This window comes from Etheostoma spectabile, chromosome 4, assembly GCF_008692095.1.
Source record: "Etheostoma spectabile isolate EspeVRDwgs_2016 chromosome 4, UIUC_Espe_1.0, whole genome shotgun sequence".
NCBI classification, from domain to species: Eukaryota; Metazoa; Chordata; class Actinopteri; order Perciformes; family Percidae; genus Etheostoma; species Etheostoma spectabile.
In genome coordinates this window covers 3,203,109-3,226,277 of record NC_045736.1, presented here as the reverse complement: position 1 = coordinate 3,226,277, position 23,169 = coordinate 3,203,109, and the positions used below count along the sequence as shown (strand labels likewise).

The window sequence follows — 23,169 nt, the reverse complement described above, 5'->3', positions numbered from 1 at the left end:
ACATTTTTACCTGGGGTGCCCAAACTTTCAAGCCCCACTGTATATTTGTTAAGCCAATATTACGTGTTTGGAGATGTCTGCATTAGTTACTGTAGATTTGAACTGTGCAATGATGTATCAACTGGTTATTAACCAACCACAATGCCTGCCGTAAATGTCTGAATTAACATTGAGTCTACATTGAATGGTTTGTGATTTGGTACATTAAATTAGGGAAGAAATCCTGTTGCATGAAAGCACAATGAATTTAAAGCATGGGGCCAGAACATGCCCAAAATAATTGGAGGTACCCGTTTATGATTTATCACATCTTTCTGAATGATTAACAATCTTCAGTGCATTCTAACTGACAGATGGGGTGTTTTAAGAAACAACCACACCTAAAACAGTAAAAAGAATTGTACGTTGTTGTCATTATATGGTATGTTAAAGTAATACGTTTCTATTTTTTAATAAGCAATGCAAAGTCATTAGTCACAATTCTCCTTTTAGTTAAATACACCTTAGATGGACTTAATTAGCATGAGTCATAACAGCCCGGTGTCTTGAAGAAGAAGGAGTCATCAACAACACAAGATAATGGGGCCTAATCCCCACAAGGATTTTTTGTACGCACATGCACGCAACGCACACGCACGCACACACACACACACACACACACACACGCGCACACACACACACACGCACACGCACACACACGATGATGCACTAAGACACACTTCCTGTGTGGCCGTATATGGAGGCAGCTTCCTCTAGACCACAGTTGCCAGGGTGACAGGGAGAAGTAAGGGATACACGAACATAGGCAAAGAAGACTTGCTTATTGCAGGCTGATTCACTCTGCTCTTGGAGCAAAAACAGGATTCACAGACATTAACCAAATCAGTGTTGTGTAGATGGACAAATACACACACACAAACACTTATCAAGCTGGCTGCTCTACCACACTGTTCAAATGTTGCCTAAGATACCATTCTTGACACATGGATGTATGATACCAACGCATGACCACACACACACACACACACACACACACACACACACACACACACACACACACACACACACACACAGAGCTACCTTGTTGATGATGTGCTGCTGCTGTTGGAACTGTTGTTTGTGTTTCTCCAGGAACTGCTGGTGTTGCTGCTGCACCACCAGCTGCTGCAGGGCTTGGGCCTGTCCACATTGCTGCTGAGGCAGAGGAGCAGACTGGGTTCTTCCAAGGGGGCGGTGGCCACGCGCAAGTTTAGAGACAGAGGGTGATGGTAGTGGGAGGCCAGCCAGACCAACTGTTGTAAACATGGAGTGGTAACAGGAGATTATCATGATGCAAATGATTACAAAATTGAGTCCCAGGTCATTAAAAAAACATAACAATTCTCCTTTAAGAGGAGACAGAGACAAGGCAAACGTGACATAATATCTAAGAGCAGAGCTATTTCACTGAAAAACAACTAGTAGTAAATACTTATTTACAATATATAATAAATATAATATACGTATAATAGAAAAGAATTGCCCATATGCTGCAAATCACTGATGTAAAGTTATACAGTCATATAAAACAGTGAGCCAAAATGATGCTGTCAGTAATATACTGTAATAATAATAATAGTAATAAAAATAAAACACAAGCTGCTTATTGCTAAAAAGTAAAGAAAATAAATGTTGCTGTGATTACTGACCCATTGGATTGTGGCTCTGCTCCAGCAGTACCATGTGTTGGAGAAGGGGGTTGTGACCAGCCGTTCCCCCTCCGGCCCCCTCCCTGTCCAGAGCTGAAGATGCCAAGTAGGAGGGCAGGTGGGCCGTGGGCAGGAATGGAGGGGTCAGAGGAATGCCTTGCTGTAGCGCAGGCAAGGCCAGACGACTCTCACCATTTTGGTGTCCGGACATCAGCTACAACAAGAGAGAGATTGGGACACAAGGAAGGAGAAGGAAACAAGGCAGGCAGATACAGAGAGAGGCAGATGGATGGAGACAAAGAAGGGTCAAATGAGACAGAATGGAAGTGAGATGAAGAAATAGAATCGGCACCTTCTTGCCAAAAATAATTGACAAGAGCTGTTTTGCAAACTAAATATTCTTTGGTGAAATAAATAATGCTGTATTATATCTCACACATGTACTGTGCAAAGACTGTACTCACAGTGCTAGCAGGGCCTGTGGCTGGCAGTCCCAGGGTGATGTTGGGCAGAGAAGGGGAGGTGTAGAGAGAGAGCTGGCTAACTGAACCTTCCCTTGCAGCCAACCTGTGAAGCAGGGAGACCTGAACACACACAACCATGTATTACTGTAAATACAGAGTATAGACACAAAGTACATACATACAATACATTACTTTGCCTCTGTTTCACACACACACAAGCACGCACACTTACAGAGCTTGAGCCCTCCATTAAGATTAAGAACTGCATTTTTTCACTCTATTATTACACACATTACAAATACGCACACATGTCCAGGCTCTATACATGCACTAATGGGGAGATGTCAGAGTGAGGGGGCTTTGAGCAGTTGGGGGTTTGGTGCACCTTTGCAGTGCCCAGGAGGTGAACTGGAACCTCTCCAGCTACCAGTTCACACTCTGTACACTCCAAACATGGACTTGAACCGGCGACCCTGCCGGTCCCAAGCCAAGTCCTTACAGACTGATCTACCACCACCCTCAAAGAGGTAGACATTGTCAATATCCTCTTGGAGTCCTCTGGTCACCTGTCTGTCCCATGCACATGAACACCAAAAGACACACATGCAGTCATGTAGGTTACCTCTCCTGGGCTGCTGGAGATAGTGACCCCGTTCTCACTTGGGATGTTACTAGAGCTGTTGTTGGGGGAGCTTGGTCCTGAGCCTGGTGCACTGTTGCATGCAGACTCTAGAACACACACAGCACAGAAATAAGATGTTTCAAACATGCTGGTCTGAACTGCTGAGCTTTCTGTGATTAAATATGACTCTGTTATACATTGTCCTAATTTTGTTATAGTCCTTCTGGGGTGTGTTCATATTATAGTATGGATTAGACTTTTTTTTTTGTATTCAAATTTTAAACTTAAAACAATAAGCAATCATAAACCATCTTGGTAGGCAAAATCCAATCATTGATGTCTGATATGATTTAGAATGTGAATGTTTCAATCTCTTTTACTCATCTATCGAAGTACTGGGAAGGTTTTTCACAATTGTATCATGAAATAACAGAAGAAATTCCGCAACATAGGTGCTCACCAGCCAAGTCAAGGGAACGCTTCTTGGCAGTAGCGATAGGACCATCTTTCCTTCTGAGAAGAGGGCTGCTGCGGCGCTCTGTCACCTTCTGCTTTAGCCGGGAACGAAGCTTCAGGTTGGGCTCAGAGGCTGGCAAGACACAGAGAGGGACAGGGACATGGTGGAGGGTTTACTCAAAAGGTGGAGAAATTTAAGTCCAGAGTAAGACCAAACAGTAATCGAGAACTTCTTTAATATATATGAAAGACAATTAAAAATAATGCCAATAGTGTAATGTTTTTGTCACCAAGTGTGGCTTATCCCATCTCATTTAACAAATGTGTGGCAGACAACTAAGTGGATAGAGTAAAGCAATGGCAGCGTTAAGCATTTGATTTCCAACTGGGCCACTCATTCTAAAAAATATGAATGTGTTACACCCCAAATTAGCCCCGTTAATGAGAAAAGTACCGATTCTGTCTAAATTGTCTCTTCGGTACTCAGCTTTGTGGTGGATTGCTGGGGCCATACAAGTGGCAGCTTGATCAGGGTCCTGTAGTGGGACTAATAAGCTGGTCCCTATAGACCACAGAGTATGTGTTAACCGACAGATTCTGGAGCGGAGGTTAGCCATCATCGTCTGACAGTGGGAAACCCTGCAACAAGAGCAGAGGCAGCCAACTGGCAGCGTCCTCCTGACCTATCCAAGGGGCGGCTGTGGCTCAGTGGTAGAGCGGTTGCCTGCCAATCGGAAGGTTGGTGGTTCGATCCCTGCCCCTGCAGCCGAAGTGTCCTTGGGCAAGACACTGAACCCCGAGTTGCCCCCGGTGCTGCGCATCGGAGTGTGAATGTGTATGAATGTTTATCTGATGAGCAGGTGGCACCTTGTACGGCAGCCCCGGCCACAGTGTATGAATGTGTGTGAATGGTAAATGGTTCCTGTAGATGTAAAAGCGCTTTGAGCAGTTGTTAAGACTGGAAAAGCGCTATATAAATACAGCACATTTACATTTACATTTAACGCTTAATGATGCTGCATCCACACTCTGACAGTGAACACGGCTTGTTTCCAGACACTTTCAATTACAGACAACTGCCATTGTCTGTCATCATGTTTGTTTGCTGAAGGGGATGTGTGTGCCTGGTTCTAATATTATATTATTTTTTCGGGGCTCTGCCTACCGTTCTGAAGTTGCTTTGAAGCTGTAATGGTGAGTGCAACATGATGGCCGGATAGAGAAGAGGCAAGTTTTCAGTATATTCTGAGAATCTTGTCTTGTCAAGGATAGGACCTGACCTTTTCTGGATAATCTTGCTTTGGTGACTCACTGTCAGACTACCACAGACGTGGGGAGCTTTATTCCCTCCTCCACTGGTTTCATTCCGTTTAATTAGTTGAAGCCGGACGGTTGACCCACCAACGCTCGTCCCACAGACTTGTATCAAACGGACCGTGCTAAGTTTATTAGCCTCAGAGAAGGAGCTGGGACTTCTTGGTACAGTCAAGTGGAAGTAATTTATTCTTCTTTGTGTACTGTAGCGATTTATTCTTAGAAGACTCATTCAGGTTCATTACTAACCCTTTTGGCCCTTGCTTCCTGTAGCCTTTTCAAGATAGGATGAAGCTTCACAAAGTTTTAATGTACTTCAATAAGATACCAGCCCTCAATGTACCTCGTGGTTGGTGGGAATAAGATGACCTATTGTGAATGTATAAGTTCAAAGTACTTTTTCAAATGCACTTTCAATTTTAAAGGGGAACATGCCACTGAACTTATCAAACTCAATTATTTAAAAAAGAGCTTCTTGTAAGTGGAGGGCAGTCTTCCAAAGTCCTTGTTAAGAGGGATGGAGTGGGTCAGGATAAAATGCTATGCATTAGCTGAACTGGAGAGTAGGAGAAGGCCAGACTATGAGGGTGCATTAAAGTTCAATTTTAGTCTATTGCACAGGGAATTGTAGTAGTCTGACATTTTGACATTACCACAATTATTGCCATATAGAAGTTAATAAAGACATTTGGTGTTAGTTTAATTTATGCAGGCACATAATGTGAATGTTGGCATTTGCTGATTTTCGTAATTGTGCACCCAAGCGTTCCACATTATTTGTTTGATTCTAAAAGTGCTTTGAAAGTCCCCTAATAATAACAACCCTACCATTGGGTTAACAATGCGAGTATTAAATGAGCCATGTTGGTGCTGGAAATTCACCATAGCCTTACTATGCTTATTCAAGTCACACCCATGATGGTGGAGTTTCCACCGTCAAAAGTGGCCACACCTATTTTTGGCTATGCACGAGCTAAATCAAAAACAACTTTTCTTTTTGCTTACAAATGTTTCCCAGGTGTGACAGAAAACAATATTAGCCTCCACTGTGAAGACCTAGTGACAGTGGGCTGCAAAGGTGACACCAACTGAGTCACCAGGGGAGCAAAGACAAGGCACGCAAAGATTAGAGGAGGGGGATGTGCTCAAGGTTGTGTTTGTGCAACCTGAGTCATTAAGACATGGACAGGTAAAAGGGGGAGTGGAGACAGAGCAAGAGAGAGAGAGAGAGAGAGAGAGATAAATGGAAGATTAGAGGGAGGATAGTAAAGGAGAGAGAGAAGCAAGGTGAAGTAGGTGTGTGTTTGCTGGGCACTGGTCGCCACGGGGTGTTCACCTCAGGACGCAGTGACTTTGAAGGGTGTTACTGCCGACTTGGCAAAAGCACACCAGTGTGCACACGTGAGAACACACTCGCTGCAGAGGGCCCAGACTGGTTTTACTGCTGATGCTGGCATTTTACTGTAGCCCTTTCTCTCTCCTTCACCACCACCCATCCGCTCCTCTGTCCCTCCCTCTAAATCCCCACTTTCCCCCGGCATAACTCCCTCTCCCCTTCATTGTCAAACCTCCCTCCCTAGTTTTTTGTTCTACACAAACCTACATATTAGAGGCAACCTTTGCCGAATGTGTACGTGTCACCTCGTCACAGCATACTTCACTGTCCTACTCTCCAATGTTGACGGCCCAAAAAACAACATTTCTAAACCGCAAAAACAGCATTTTAAAATCTCCCTGCCACATGCTCTCTTGTTAGGTACAAGCGATGCATATCTTCTTCTGTGGGGACACGTATTGCTAAGGTAGAAAATGACCTGTGCTGCACTCTACAACCCACAGTCCTGGCATTATAAAGGTAACTTTAAAAAACAGATTTCCACACTACGCATTGGTGGCCATTGGCCAAATTGGCTTTAGACGCAAGGAAGTTGCTGAATTCCATGTACCATTGTATATTCACTTTATACGTCACTGTACGTCTTACGTGCCTAAAACAACCAAAGGACACGTGGCCTCAAATCTCTCATCTTGAAAGAGAAATTGCTGTGTTGTGGTTTCTCTAATTGGCTTTTTCTCTATATGTTATCTTCAAGGCAAAAAAGACTTTACTCTCACACATTAAAACTGTACACATCCCAGTAAAGTACCATATAATGACATATCAATACCAGATTAAACGTCTCCATAAGTGGTGCTTAATATTTTAATAGAGGGTGGAGGAGGAAACTGGGTCTCTGATACAAAACATATTGATCAGATGCTTATCTGTTTTGACAGATGGGAGTCCCGAGCATCATGCCGGGGGAAGCTGTGCTGCTCTTCCAAGGAAGAGCAGAAAGGGAGGAAGATGTATTGAAATCAATAGAGTAGTTTGCTGAAACTCATCAGCTGGAGCTTCCCAGAAATATATGTTGATGATACATTAGATATATGGGTTAGAGGGACAGACTGTAGATAGACAGACACTCTAGACATATAGGCAGGTTTGTTTGTAAATCTATTTTAGCCAAATTAAAGTGTAAACAGGGTGTTGTGCTCATAATTACTGTTTAATTCTAAGCTTTTCTCAAAATACATTTGTCTTCTGATAGTTGCTTCTGAAAGAGTCAGGCCTTTACATTGAGGTGGCATGCGATTGTTAAAATCAGTGTTACTCATTATTGGTTATTGTGACACCCAAGTGGTAAACAGCAAAATACTGTGAAGGTCAAAACCGATGGGTTTGAGGTTAGATGCATAAAATACCAGGCTTTCACCTATGAGTTTGCTTTAGTTATATACCTGGAAGTGGATACAGTCCACAAACAAGTCCAACAATCAGTGGGGATTCAAGTGGAAGGAAGATGATTGAGTGTTGGAGGAGAACAACATGGAAGTTATCTCCAATGGCATCAGAAGAGAGGGTTTAGTCTTGGTCAGTGGGTTAAAGGCAACATCCACAATCCTTCGTTATCACTTTTAATAGGCATGTTAAAGCAAAAAACATCTTTGTCCACAGAAGTGTTTAGGCTCAATATCTAAAATGACCCTTGCCAAAAAGGGTAATCACTTATTTTCACACCATCCATAAGTAACACAATGACAGAATGTATTGACTATTTAGGTCATTTATTGCACTTTCTGTAATAAAAAAAACAAAAAGCATACATCCTATTAAGATGCAGGACCCTGACACAAAATCGTATCAAAATGTTTGGGAACCACTTGACTAGTTCACTAGTTCATTCACCATACTCTGCGCTGAATAGGAGTTTCAAAATGAAAAACAAATTAAACAAAAAATATGGAAGTCTGCAGGGTTTAAATGTTCAGTGTGGTATGTGAATGGGAGAGTGTGTGTGTGTGTGTGTGTGTGTGTGTGTGTGTGTGTGTGTGTGTGTGTGTGTGTGAGAGAGAAAGGGTGAGTGACAAAGGGGGTCAGCATGACAAGTCTGCATCTGTCATGAAGGCCTAACAGACTTCCTGCCACAGCACTCAAAGTGGCCCTCTGTGTTCTCCATTATCACAGAGCCTCTCAGAGTTGGACAATGAGCCTCTGTTATAATATACTGTACGTCTGGCCCTCGCTTCTTAACCTACATTTATAATTTACACGCATGCATTACAAAAAAAATGGGTTACCACAGGCAAAAACGTCATGTGTGACAGCTCCGGTCGTCAGAGCAGAGCACAACTGTGGTGACCACTGTCACTCACTTCCTCTTGAACACAGTTCATCTCTGTCTGCCCATCTAATCTCATCTGCAGTATGTCTGCTCACTGTTGACACAACAGTTTCTCAGCAGCAGTGTGTGTGTGTGTGTGTACATGTCAGTATTCCCTCTCTGCCCTTCCTCACAAAGAGACAAAGAACTCTGCTTTCAGCTCAATTTCTCCTGAAATGTTCTCCATAGACAGTATGTGGACCATAAGGTGTTGGGCTATAGTGCCTGTTGCACTTTGTGTCAGTATGAACTGTGAAACTGTAAATTGTGAATATTTCTCAGTACCACTCACCCCCCCAAAAAAATCCCTGAATTAAATTTGAGTGTCGCTGAAAGTTGAAACCAGCTGTCTGAGGTCATATGCCTGGATTTAAATTTCATTCCTTCCTCCAGCTCACAGCAGGTGGCCAAGAGTGCAAAGTACACAGAGCTGGGCCTCCAGCTGTAAAAGCAGGCAGCAATACTGCCAAAGCAGCTGTGGACAGTAAGTGAACAATCACAGCCTGGCCATACTTGACTTGGACAGAAGGACGGAGAAATAACAGTCTGCTGCATGACAAATGCAGAAAATGGGGCCTTGTATGTGCTTCCTAGGACACTCCATTGTAGGCTAGGGCTGTTTTGTTAAACAGTTTAATCTATGACGTCTGGGAAGGAGAGTGCCTGAATGAGTTAGCAAATGTCTAAAACAGGAGAATAGCCAACTGGCTTTGAAAAAGAAATCTTTTTTTACCAAAGGTTCTACACCTGATGAAAAGGCTGAATAGAAGTAAGAAAATCTTTTTCAGGCTCAAATCCTTGAAAATTTCCTCATTCATTTACTGTAAGACCTTGAAAGCAGGAAAGCATTACGTTTAAAGATAATTTAGGATCATTTTTTTTGGCTGAAACCAGTAACTTCCTGGTGTCCGCTTCTTGCCTCCCTGCTGCTGGAAAAGAAATGTCAGCTTAGCTCAGGTTAGTGAGCTTTACAGGGGCTGGGAGGCTGATTTTGTTACCTTTGGACAGAGCCAGGCTAAGTGTTTTCTCCTGCTTCCAGTCTTTATGCTGAGCTAGGATAACGGGCTGCTGCCTCCAGCTACATGTTTACCACACATACATGAGAGTGGTCTAAATCTTTCATCTAACGCAAATAAACATATTTCCCAAAATGCTGATCTATTCATTTAACACAATTTTTACTGGTTGTAAGGTTCTTAAATATATAATTTAACTCTCCACCCACCCAGCCAGTGGGTGGCTGGTTTAAGAGGTGGAGAAATATGGATATCAGAAAGTAACAATACCCCAGAAAAAAATCTTGGCATCATTCTGTACCTGTTTTGCGGAGCGGGAAGTCGTCTCTTGAGTCGTATGTGCCCAGCATTGGGTGGGTGTACGCTGACAAAGCGGTTTGGGGAGGAGAGCTCTGGTCCAAAGAGCTGTGCTGGGTTTTTCTACAAAAAAATAAAAATATATATTAAGTACATCAGTATTTATGTATGCTTGCAAGGCGTGCTGTATACCTACTGTACCTTACCTGACCTCCCATAGACCCAATCTCACACACACACACACACATACACACACACACACATGGATGCTGTCTTTTGTTGGGACAAAGACAGCATCCATGTCCCTCCCAAAGGCCAACACTTTAAAAGATGCAACAGCAGTGACAACATTGTCAGTGGAATGGAGAAAGAGACAGAGAGTAGAGAGAAGGGACTGAGACTGAACACTTGCAAAGAGGCTGAGGCCTAGTTTCCTACTGAAAGACGGGTGAGGTAAGAGATGCAAGATGAGAGCAGGGATGAGGTTTAAAGAGGGAAAGATCTATAGAAGAACTGAGGAGAAATCAAACAGGTAGGACATATAAAATCGGAGAAATGGTGATGTGGGTGACAGTGATAGAACATTGTCCTCACTGATGGCACCCTCTTCGGCTTGTTCTATCATCTCCTGTCTTGGCAGAAAAGCTTGACTGCTTAAAGCCTTTTCAAATATTTAAACCGCAGGAGAGGTGCCATTGTCTTTTCTCTCAACCCACTTCAAACGCACATGAACACACCTCAAAGAGAGCCAGCTGTCAATCACTGACTACAAACATAAACAGGAAAAAGCCTTGTTCCTTCCCACATGTCTCTGTATATGTGTGATGAATGTTTCTTCTTTTTAATCCTTATTCTTTGAAACCAGACAATGCAGAATCATAAAGTAGCATTTACAGATGTCTAAAAGGTCATTATGATAGAGCAGAAAGAACAGGATCTTGTCCTTCATTTGTTTTCCAATGGAGCTTTTCTGCAATTGTTCTGTATTTTATAGGTATAAACTAACTTCATGATTTGTTGTTCAGATTTTCTAAAGAAAGACATGCATTTTTAATTTGACAATGATGCCAGCTATAGAATTGATGCACATTTATAACGGCAGGCGGTTAGGTGACACAATGAGTGACAAAGAGCTGCATGTTGAGCACAAAAAAAGCTCTGCTCTTGTTCTGCATGTGTATTTATCACATATCAAATTAAACGTATTTTGCGAATAATATGTAAATTGGAGATCTCTCCTGACATAAACTTGAATTTGGACTTATAATCGCACACATTCTTCCTTCACAACCATTCACATCCCAATCCATGAGTGGTTCTGCAGTGGTGGGCTGTGACACTCACCCATACCAAAAGCGTGGGTCGCTGGGCAGACAGTGGTTTAGGTTTCGCTGAGCCAGGGCTTTCTTCTTGTTCAGGACAAACTCCTGAAGTCGCATCTTAACCTCTGTACTGGCAACTGCACCTGACAAAGAGAGATACAGAGGGACACAGGGAGCTCAGTATCCCAAAGTTTTATTTATTATAAAGCTTATTGCCTCTTATGAAAAAAACACTTCTTTCCGTATTGCAATCCCAGTGACTAACATTAGTATTTTAACAACATCCATTCATACTTGGACAGATAATGGGTTTGTAACTACAAGCGGAGCGGCATCAGTTTCCCCCTAAAATTCCACAGAACCGACAGCAGTGCTGTGTAACTCGCATTGAACACATGAGTAACATCATGAGTAACATCATGAGTAACATTCGGCTCCTGGTCTCTCTTCAATTACCACTCTCATATCACAGCTACAAACCAATTGTCCAGGGAGGGAAGACATGGATGAGTGAGAAGGGAAATAGAGACCGAGAGAAATAAAGCAATAAGCGCAATAAAGGGGGCTGTTATGAGAATACCAGAAAAATAACAGTGGAGGTGTTTTTCTAAGAATGTGACAGTGGGAGTGATAACAGGTTATGTGTCAAGCTTGGGAAAGAAAGTGGTAAATACAGTATGTGAATGTGACAACAGATAATATACAGTGTGCTCTCTAAATCACGGTGCAGCAGGAAGCGCTGACATCGCAATATGTCCACTTTGCCACTGAAGGAAATTGGCTTTTATGAGACGGCCTTCTATGCAATTTATTGCAGTACTTAACAAAGCTTCCTCTGTTTACAGCCCAATGCTCTTTCCACAGACGTCAAACTGTAGGCTCACTTTGACTAGCAGAGAACGATTGAAGAAAAGGAATTTACTGGCAGAAAACGCTTCCAAATGTGGGTCCACCATACTGAAACCCCCACAGCAGCATTTTACAGCCATACAGTACTAACAAAAACCATAATTAAGAGTGAATCATTTTCTCCTCATTAGCAGCTCTTTCCAAATCAGGCGTGGTTTATGTAAATGTGTACACCAGAATGATGAAAGGAAGCACCATATTTTTAGAGCCCTGTGTTAAGTAGATACAAACACAAAGTACTAGATTTAATAAGGGAGGTTTATGTAAATAGACCTTTTCAACAACAAGGCAATCCAAAGTGCTTTAAATAGCAACTCAAGACTTTAATGTCTTTAACCTCAATTACAGGAACAAGAAAAGCAGTTACACACATTAACTCCTGCCAGAAAAGAAATACGTAACAGCTCATTTGAATATTAATAACAGGTTAGCTTTCTTCGTTAGTCCAGGTGAGAGCACTCTGCAGCAGGATTAGCATGACTCCTGACAGTAAATGTACCATCAGTGCTCTCAAATCCGAATGATAAATATCAAAGAATGACTTTGGTTTCAGAGGTTTGGCTATTAGTTATATTGCTTATGATAGCTTTTACACACCAAATGAATTGCTAAGGTTTGTGACAACGTTGTTAAAAAGGAGTCAATGAATAAAATGAATAATCCACTTGTAAGCATCCATTGCAGATTTCTTTAGATCTACTGTACATCCTAATCCATCTCTCACTTTCTCTTTTTGCTGTAGTTCTAGCATGTTTTTGATTTTATCGCTGAATAAAGCGGTTTGGCTAACTTGCTAAACAACCAGTCTGACCGTTCGACAGCTTGTGTTTCTGACTTTGTTGTAGAAATGTTGTTGTGTTCCCAGGTCTCAGCAAGTAGTTTGGTGAGCACCATGTTACCATAAACGTGCAATGATGCCCAAGGCAACAAAGTTGAAATTAACAAGATTGTCCTTTAAAAAGAAACAAAAAAATAATGAATGACATCACGGAACGGCAAATTGCCTGGTTTAACTTGATTGCTGTCATTTTGTTCCTCAGACTAAATGACGCTAGGAAGAGAGAACAAATTATAAAAAACGAAGGCGTGTGCAACTTGAAGGGCTTGCTCCTCTTCTTGTGATATTCCCTGTGGTAAATGTGCAAGGTCAGGCTGTTCTGACTGTGGGCACAATAAGGACAGGTAGGGGATGGAGGGGCCAATTCTCTCCAACACCTGCTGTCATAATATGACACAGTGCTTTAGCACAGTTACAAGAGATGTGGGCAGCATTCAGTAGATGGAAAGTCATAGTATGACAGGTCACACATGACAACGTTATTTGTTTATAACATACTAAAACCCCAGCAATACCAGTCCACTAAAACTTATAACTGATCTCCTGTTGGAGGTGACTTTTTGTTTTTGTTTTCTGTCAAATTACTTTAGGTTTACTAATGATCTTCAGACGACTTTTCATCACATTATAGGACAATTTTTTAGATGCCTTGTATGTGTAATGTATAATCATGCCATCACACTTGCTAGCAGCTGCTACTTACTCTCCTGTCCCCTCTCCTTGTTTTTGAGCTGTAGCAGTTTGTGTTCCCGCTGCTGCTTCTCTATCTCCTGCTCATGACGCTGCTGCTCCATCTTCCTCTGGTGCTCCAACAGCTCCTGCTGGTGCTTGAGCGCCAGTAAGTCCTGTTGGTGCTGGTGGAGAGAGAGACAAGACTGTACAGTAGAAGGAAGAAAGTACAAGGAGACAAAGAAGATGGGTAAAGGACACTACACAGGATACACGCAAAAAACACGTCGCCGCTGAGAAGACCCTGTTTTGAGTGTAGTGTAGCCACGGCCTACTGTACAGAATCCATGTTTTGAAAGCTAGCTGTTCTACTACTTGACATCACCAAGCCGAGTCCAAGATGCTTAATTAAGCATAAGACTAAGCAGACTGGAGAATAGGGCTGGGCGATACAGATAAAATGAACTATCACAATATTTTTGACCAAATACATCAATATTGCAACTATTTGTGCTTTCACAAAATATTTACTCATTTAGATTTTAGATAAATAATCATTGGTATTGTTGATATAATAACTAAGTGTGTAAAGCCAAATAAAAAAACAGCTATTGCAGTCTGGTAAGTTTAAATTACACCACTTTGCGAAATTTGAAACCAGGACAAGAAAACACTTGTCATATTGCGATTTAGCGCTATCCACAAATTAAGACAATATCTAGCTTCATTTATCAATATAATATCGATGTACTGCCCAGGCCTGTAGAATAAACATCAGAGTTATTTTCATACCGACTGATCGTCCTCATTGGCTGACTTGTGCTTGGGGCAACCCCAGGGAGGCTTTTTAGCAAAGTGAGTCACATGCAAAATTCACAAAGGTTTATTGGGGCCAAGGTTCCTATGAGGATGACGCAGCAGCAAAAATACTGGCACCAGATCAGATTACACTCACATCACTTAAGTGTACATATGCACATGCTTCCTCCTATCCTTCACAAGGTGCATTTCTAATGAGAACAGTCCTACAGTCGCTGTATCCGAGGAAGGTCTCCCTCCACGTCCACTCACCTTGACATGTTCCTGCAGCTGGACTTCATGTTGTCGCGACAGCTGTTCGTGCTGCCTCTGGAACTCGGCGATCAGGAGCTGTCTCTGGAGCTGCTGCTTGTGTTTGAGAGTTACCAGCTCCTGCTGCAGCTGCTGCTCTGGGGGGTCTGTAGGAGATTTTCAAGACATTAGAGCATCTGGGGGTAGGGGTGTTTGTAGTAACTAGCCAGGATGCGGCCTAAAACCACAAGACGGACCAGACCTTCACATTGGTTGTTGGTAACCCTCCAAAGTTAGGCTGCATTTTGGTGAGGGAAAAACTGGCATGGCCCTTTTCAAAGGGGTCCCTCTGTAACCTCAAGATATGGGATTGAAATATCACTCAGTCCTCACTGACTGTAGAGTCTGTAGAGCTGCACTACTGTTTGTTCATGTTCAATAAAAAGTGCATTAATGTAACTAAATGTAAAAATGTAAACTTTGATTCTATTAAAAATGCACAAGGTTAGAGGGAACCTTGTACAATAGTACAATATATTTCATATCCAAGCTAAATTGGTATTTTAACTGACATGATCCCTAACCTAATTGACATCGAATTGAAAATAAAACTAAATCGGGAATAAAATCAATTCAGGACCTTTTGATTTGGAATCTAATTAATCTGGAAAATTATTGCCAATACCCAGGCATACCAGAGACCATGCCTACTTACTAATGACTGTCCCGCGGCCTGGCTCGGAGGACACGGGGCAAGCTGTGGAGACGGGCGGTGTAGGGTGGGGTTGGGAAGCCAGTCCGAAGGAGGGCTGCTGGAGGTGGTGGTGGTGGTGATGGTGGTGGTGGGGGTGGTCCACTACGCGTAGGTCCATGGGAAGGATGGCTGTGGTGGCGGGGGGCACCTGCATGGGCAGTGCCGCCGTGCTCACATCCACTGGAGGAGGAGAGAGAGAAGATGGAAGAGTGGAGGAACCAAGCACGTAAGGATGGAGGAGTTTAAACATGTAGCATCCATACACATTAACAATGCAAATATCTAGAGTCTAAACCAAGTTGCAAATCACAGGCTAAAAATGAACCAAAAAAAGAACACACACACGTCATCCAATCTTTTTCTATAAACAATTTTTTTTTTTTATAAAACATTCAAAGATTCCCGGTAAGATGTAAGCAGCATGTCTGCTTTCCACAATTTGTCTGTGCCGTGACGATTTACACCCCAACAGCAGATTTGTCTCTGAGGGTTGCGGAGTTCAACTTGGCAGGAAAAAAAATTACATTTTAACTACAGCGTTGAGTTGGAGACTCAACACAGCTAAAAGCCCAGTCTTCAAGGGGAGTTATTAAAGAAGATTTATGTAATTTTCATCTTTGAATATCAGTTTATAGTACAATTACATAATTAATTCAAGGTCCAAAATGTGTAATATCCTTTGGTAGCAGCCAAAACACCATGTCCTCTCTGATCCAAATACGACGAATGAACGCTTACATCAGCTGTCTGACACTGTTGCACTCGGCATTACACTTCACATTGGTTGTTGGCAAACAAGGGAGTTAAGCCTGTTTTAGAGTTGTACTCATTGGGTAAGAGCATTAGCAAAACACTAAATACACAAACTGTGTCTGTGATTAACAGAGCCTGAGATCATCTGAGTGACAGTCTGTGCTGTGGTGGGAGAAAAATATAGAGAAAGCCTCTATTAAATACTCTCTACACCAGTGTTTCAGCTAAAAAAAAAACATTTTATGTTGGTAATGTGACCTTTGAGATTTCATTTTTTTTCCTGTGTTTATTGGGACAAGCAGGCTACATAAAGAATCCTATTATCAAGGTATGTAGATTCAAACTATCTTTATTGAGGCTGCTCGCTATAGGCAGAGAGGCCAAAACTATCAAATTAATGCACATAACATTTCAAAGTGCCGATTTGAATTAAAAAGGCCCGTTTTCCATTTGCTAGGCAGAGGAAATAATACAAATTACAGCTTTTGCAAGAAAACTGGCTTATAAAATTATAAAGTGCCAATTTGAATCAAAATAATTTACGTTTAGATTGTTAAATAATAAAACAATGCAAATTACAGTACAAACTTGCTCATAACGTTTAAAAAAAAAATAAAGTTTGCAAGCCAGATATACTAAAACAATTAAAAGGTCAGTATATGAGAGTATAACAATAATGCTGAACTACTATAGGCTAATACGTTTTTTTTCTTCTTTTTGGCTGGAACGACGGGTACGGCATCAGCCGTTTGGTCCTCTTCACTGTGGCCTACGTTAGACTGCTGCTTGGTTTTATAAAGTAATTAACAATATTTCCCTGTTAGCCATGGCCTGGGCTTTGACTTTCCTGCTTGCTTGTCACTGCTTGTAGTTTGTAAAGCTGCAGTAGTCTAATACATTCAATTAGATGCAGTTTTTTTCTTTTTTTAATGAATAAAAACATCATTGTTTTAATCGAAGGAAAAATATGAAAATCTCTCTAGCCTATTTTAACACAATTCAAATTGTGCAGCAAGAATTATTTTCACCGGAGAAAATTAGAATTTTCGGTCCTCATCTTTTTTTTGCTCAATGATTTTTGGTAATTACTTGACATTGGAAACTCAGCTCTAACCTCTACCTACATCCATAAAAACATCATTCTCAGAGAAACCAAGGAACCCTCCACACAGATGACAAAATAGCGCGCACACAAACACACACACACATACGGATAGAATGATGAAACATGGCAGCACAGAGCAAAAACAATCCCCCTGCAACACGAGTTTTGCAGCAGGGATTTGCTGACACGCATACAGACTTACTGTGTGTATTTGAGCATGTAAGTGTCTACTTTTAGTGTGTATATGTGACAAGTAAGGCTACATTTGCTTACAGTAGGTGCAATGCTGACAGCGTACTGTTTGTGCTCTGTGTGTGTGTGTGTGTGTGTGTGTGTGTGTGTCTCCTACAGAGAAAGCAAAGTTGTGTGTAATGTTAAAGAAGATAGATTCCAAGAGCCATCACACATCTGAGAGGATATAGACAACAATATGACCAAAAGCCACACACTCTGTATCAGTCACAATCTACATAGACACTACACTAAAACACAGGGTTAGACATAACATCCTTAAACAAAAAGGTCACAGGTATATGTACTGTTCTTATGTAGCGCTTTTCTAGTTTTAACGACTACTCAAAGTGCTTTTTCCATTCATACACTGTGGCCGAGGCTGCCATACAAGGTGCCACCTGCTCATCAGATAAACACTCACACACATTTACACTCTACCTCTAGGTTCAGTGTCTTGCCCAAGGACACTTCGACATGGGACAGCAAACCACCAACCACCAACCTTCCAATTGGCTGGGGACGGCTCAACCACTGAGCCACAGCCCACATTTGTAGGTATGAGTCCTACAAATGCCAAGTCAAAAAGTAGGTAAGACACTAAAGCCCCCATTGCAGAAAGAAACATCTAAAGTTAACAACACAAAAATAGAAACGACTGTTTGTCTTGCATCCCTTATGTTTCTTTAAATCTGCAACTTGTATTCTGCTTTCTTTGATTAATCCGGTAAAGTAGTGCAGCCTACAGGCCTGTGGTGCCGTTGAAACATGTATACTGAGAGCAAACCCAGCAAAAGCAATATCCTTGGATCAACATGGCTGACATGCAAAAACCAGAGTATTAGTGCAATCAGATTCTTTTTTTCAAAACAAGCAAACAACACAGCCGCTTACACACAAACAGTAGTATAACCCAACATCACGACATTAGGGAAACAAGACAAAAAAAAAAAACTTTGAAGACTTGATATGTAACTGGAATATGATGTGCAGGCCTAATTTTTCCATGTAAAACTGGCAGTGCTTGATATAATTAGAGGTCGTATGCAGCATGAGCTTTATATGTGTAGGCTATATAAAGATAAACCAGTGAACCAGATCTCTAGTTTTAGAACTTTTTAGTTTTTTTGCTGTGTGCTACAAAAAAAAACAAGGAAACTAAACAAGAACGATTGTGAGATGGACAAGTTGGCAAGGCTTTAAGCTTCTTCTGCACGACAAAATCTTCAAACACATGCAACCAAATGAATAGTCGATTTGTGCTTGATATCTGAACTCAAGATCAAAACCTCCTGTGTATAATTTAGCCTTCTTTCTGATCGATTTTTGCTCCATAGAGAATCACCTTGCACCTTGCACCATGCCGAGCCCTCTGCCAGTTTATCAATAACGTAAAACCAGTGGAGAGCATCTCTGACCTATCATGGATGCCCTGGCATCCCCAGTGACCAATGAGGTGGCGAGTGGAGTTGCAGTTACTTGCTGAGATAGCCAATGACATCTTTGGTACCGGGCAGCTTTATAGTGCGGGAGGAAACTCAACACCACCCAACGGGACAGCAGGGAGAGCAGAAAGGGTGTGGCCGGGCCAGACATGCTGGTGCTTTACTGGTGTGTGTGTGTGTGTGTGTGTGTGTGTGTGTGTGTGTGTGTGTGTGTCACTACAATTGTGAGGAGGTGTTTGAAAGCTGGACATTAGTAGTCATTTGTTTAAAATGATAAGCCAGTCTACAGGAGTCCACAAGAATCTGGTTTATGTGTTGATTACTCAAACATACACTGTTCTTGCTTTTATCAACATTTATTAGGCTCTTTCATCCATTGCCCCCCTCCCCCCCAAGAGTTTAGATCAGGCATGTACTAGTGAGCAGAGATGGGAAGTAAACTGAAAATACTTACTACTTACTTTACTGTACTCAGGTATATTTTTCAGATATTTTTACTTTGCTATTTATTTTTGTGCCGACTTTTTACTCCTTACATTTGACAAAATTGGCTTGTTATTTTAGTTTCAAATAATTTTGGTGGAGTTTGGTGGACGACTCGACAGATTCGGCGTCAGTCATTTGCGACAAATCCTTGCAGCTTGATGGCGGTAACGTTAGCACATAGGAATATGGCCGGCGACATGATTGAAAATGAAGGAAACGGAGATCCAAGAGATTTGGCAGACAAGCAGCAAGACATTCGCGACCCTTATCTGAAAGAGATGTTTGAGATAGTAGCCATCAAGAATGACTCCTGGCCAATTTGCTGCGTAACTCTATAAACATGGGGGACTTCTTAATTAATGTCTATTTAGTAATTCACATTTCATCCTTTATTTGCCATATCTGAGCGCACACACACATACGTGTAGATTCCTTTAAACGAAAAGAGAAACTGAATTCATATCTTGCTACTCAGTCAGAATGTTACTAACCTAAAGCCCCAGTCACAATGATCATACATGTGACTTTTACAAATAAGTTAAATCAGTACTTCAACTTTTACCAGAGTATTTAACACAAGTTTTTGTACTTCTACTTGAGTACGGAAGGTGAGCACTTTTGCCATCTCTGCTAATGAGGGAGCTGTGTGTACATGTGCATGTTAAAATGATTCCTGGACCTCTGACCTACAAGCGTGTATGTTTGTGTCACTTCCACATACATACGTATAGAAAGAGAGGCAGACTGATTGTCAATCTGAAAGGCAGCGCCAATCATCCGTGTTGCCAATCATCCAAACAAGCCTTTCTCTGTGAACCAGCTCGAACAATCAGCCCACCGACTTCCCATTGTCCGTAAACGCATACATGTACACACACATGCCTGCCAACTGTTTACAAACATGAAAAGCATCAAACATCTGGGCCAAACAAACAAAACCTTGTGTTGGGTCAGTGCTCTTCAAACCAAGTGTCACTCTGCACCATTAGAACCTATTCAGAAGAACCCCTCTGCAAGCAATTCTAGCACCACTGTGCCAAACATGCATGGAGCATCACCCCAACTAACGCCCTATCTGCTATATATTTTCCCATGCAGACTTGCGTTGGCAAGCTTCAGAAGGGAAGACCTGCCATCCCAATTTCTTCTAAATAGGGCTATGGGTGGCCCCTGGAGTTAGCCTCTGCACTCTCTCTCAACCTCACGCCATTTATGCACGGTTCGCCAAGTTCCTTACTCAGTAAGCATGCCACAGGCCTCAAAGGGCTGTTTGTTTTCACAGGCATGTGGGGCTCCTACAGCCCTGCCACCCCCAAAACAAGAAAGTCCAAGCAGTCCCTTTAGGAAAATGAATGCACATAAAGTAACCCATGACTTTTCACTGAACTTCACTAAAAGCCAGCTAATGAAATCCTATCAAAATATGAACTAGTTACTGAGCGATGATTTGCGAAAATCGTGATTCATAAGCTCAACAGGTCGAAGTGAGTGTCTCTGCCAACTAAATCAGAATTAGAAAACAATGATGCAATGATGCAGAATGTGAAAAAAAATCTGTAGAATGTGCAATGGGTAGATGTATAGTCCAGGATGTAGGTTCATGCCAAGTGTAGTGACTAGGGGTGGTGGGGGGTTAATATCAGTGTCAATGAAGATACCTGCAGAATATCAATAAAGCCACCAAAACTACTAGGTGGTGGCCTAAGTGGGCCCTGACCTCAAGCCAAACTGGTTCTCAAAACTATGTGACCTGATATAAATAATAACCTGAATAAAAAACCTAAGCTAAACCACACCCACCTACTACACCCTACTAGATACAAGCCGTTTGGACTACAGTTGAATTTATCAATCCTCCTGTTGTCTTCCCGTCGACCATTCATTTCCATTTGTCGACCTTGTTTTCCTTCCGGGTCTAAATTGAAAATGATATTTATTTTGTGCTTTTTCCAATGCTTTAGTATGCTTTTGACTCTGTTTTAAACATTTGTAACTTTTTTCAACCCTTTTTGGTTACTCGTGGTCAACAAACCTAATTCTTTAGTTAAAAAAACCCAGAAATTCTGAATTATTTTGACAAAAAATCTGAGGATGTTGAGTGGATGATCACAGACTGGTATGTTAAAGTTTAGTCAGAATACTGTTGTAAAACCTTTACGCATTTTTTTGAAATGCTATAAAATTGAATAAACACCCGAAATTCAATAGAAATCATTTTTACTCTTACCTGCAAAGAACATTGTATGGCTTCTTTACAACACATATATGCATCCAAGTTATGTTTGGGCCATTTGGATGTAAGAAACCCATCATTCTGATACAAAAACTTTGAAAACAAATTGGACCCAAGGACAACACAAGGGTTAAACAGGCAAGTACAATAAAGCACACTTGCGCTTGACTGAAATGGAAGTGCGTCTAGACAAAAATCTGTTTTTTGTGTACTTTTGTATTGTGTAATATTGGATTTCTATGTAGAGTGTACAGTGTCTATTCTGTTAATATGGCTGGTCACTTACAGACCAGGGATCAATGGCTGACTGCTGAAAATAGTAATAGTAATAATAATAATAATATTAATAATAATAATAATAATAATGACAGATACAAGCGCAGGCAGCACAGAGGGAGAGAAATGGAGAGGAAGAGAAAGTGTTGTGATCACTCCACAGACCAGCTACTCAAAGGCTAACCACACTGGCTGCTGGCACATACCATTGCACTGATTGAGTGCTTTAGCCGTCTGCAGGTTTGTGATGTTAGCTACACACAGAGGTACAGAGGCAGCTTAGACCTTGTGATATGCTGGATGGTATTTATGTGTCAACACTACAGCCCACACCTGAACCACACAAACTTGTTTTCTATTTTATATGTATATATATATGTATATATATATATATATATATATATATATATATATATATATATATATATAAAACTCAATATATAAGTCATTGCAGTGTCCAGAGTAAAAGATTTTACTTCAATAGTTTTGTTTTGGTAATTCATGCCATTATGTGACAAAGGTGGGAAGCCTTTGGATCAAAGTTTTACTGTGAAGACTTGTTTTAGAATCAGTTTCATTGTGGGTTTATAGTGTTGTCAAAAGACTTGATAGCACACAGGAGACACATCTGTGTCACATCTGACTAGTTTCGCATTGCCAGACCTCGGAAGGTCTGGCTACACCACACATAATGTATATTCTGGTGAAAAATACATGTCAAGTTGACATGGCTCTGCAGGATCCCAGTACTGCATGGCAAAACACATACAGCAGCTCTGCTCAGCTGAATGTAATGTTCTGTAGTGTTTACAGTTAACAAAGCTTTGTGAATGGCAGCAAACAAACAGGGCGACATACAGCACACAGCAGGATGCGGGCACCTGTGAAGTAATTAGCCCAGCGTACAAGGATGGAACTCTGTGAATGTGGCATGAAGTAATGGTGCTGAGCCAACAGAAGGAGAGGCGCTTGCACAAGCTAACTCTCCCTGACAGCACAGGGCATGACGATGCAAACATCTCTGGTGCAGCCATGGCCATACTACACGCTGACATTTTAACCAAACTGGTACAATATGTGTAGATGTATGGATCAAAAAAGGGTAAATGTCTTCATGTTCTTACATTATCATCACATGATGATCAAAATTTTGCAAGTCAAAAATATCAGTTTAAAAAAGAAAAATTGCATTTTCTATGACTGAATACTAGGTGATTTTTTTAAAGTATGCAGTAGCTTCTAAAGTGTTGTAAATGTGTAGCAGCGAAAGGAACATTAAAGCTCTGACAAATCATTAAAGATGAAGGGCGGAAGTAAGATAAACTCTGTTGATTTCCAGATGGAAAATTGTGTTTACTTTGTGAAATCCCACAGAGTTGTGAGGTTCCCCTACTGCATCATGATAAAAATCTGGCTTAACTCACCAAAACCTGACAAAAACATAGCTGGGGAAATGTGCCTCATCTTCTCTGTCCCACATCTATTCATCTATCCCTCTATGTGCCAGTCTGTCTCTGACTCTGACTTTGCCCCCCCC

At 41.5% G+C, this 23,169-nt stretch overlaps 1 protein-coding gene across 3 annotated transcripts in view; it reads right to left on the bottom strand.

Moving 5' to 3' along the window:
* Positions 1–23,169, bottom strand: part of hdac4 (histone deacetylase 4) — a gene marked incomplete in the record, with an annotated part of 176,687 nt that overhangs the window by 47,269 nt on the left and 106,249 nt on the right. For 2 of the 3 annotated variants that reach the window (XM_032512920.1, XM_032512922.1), the window contains 10 exon segments: positions 1,081–1,292; positions 1,689–1,902; positions 2,153–2,272; positions 2,775–2,881; positions 3,235–3,363; positions 9,566–9,684; positions 10,906–11,026; positions 13,334–13,505; positions 14,371–14,516; positions 15,065–15,283. In XM_032512920.1, coding sequence (XP_032368811.1) covers positions 1,081–1,292; positions 1,689–1,902; positions 2,153–2,272; positions 2,775–2,881; positions 3,235–3,363; positions 9,566–9,684; positions 10,906–11,026; positions 13,334–13,505; positions 14,371–14,516; positions 15,065–15,283 — 1,559 coding nt within the window. 3 annotated transcript variants of the gene reach the window in all.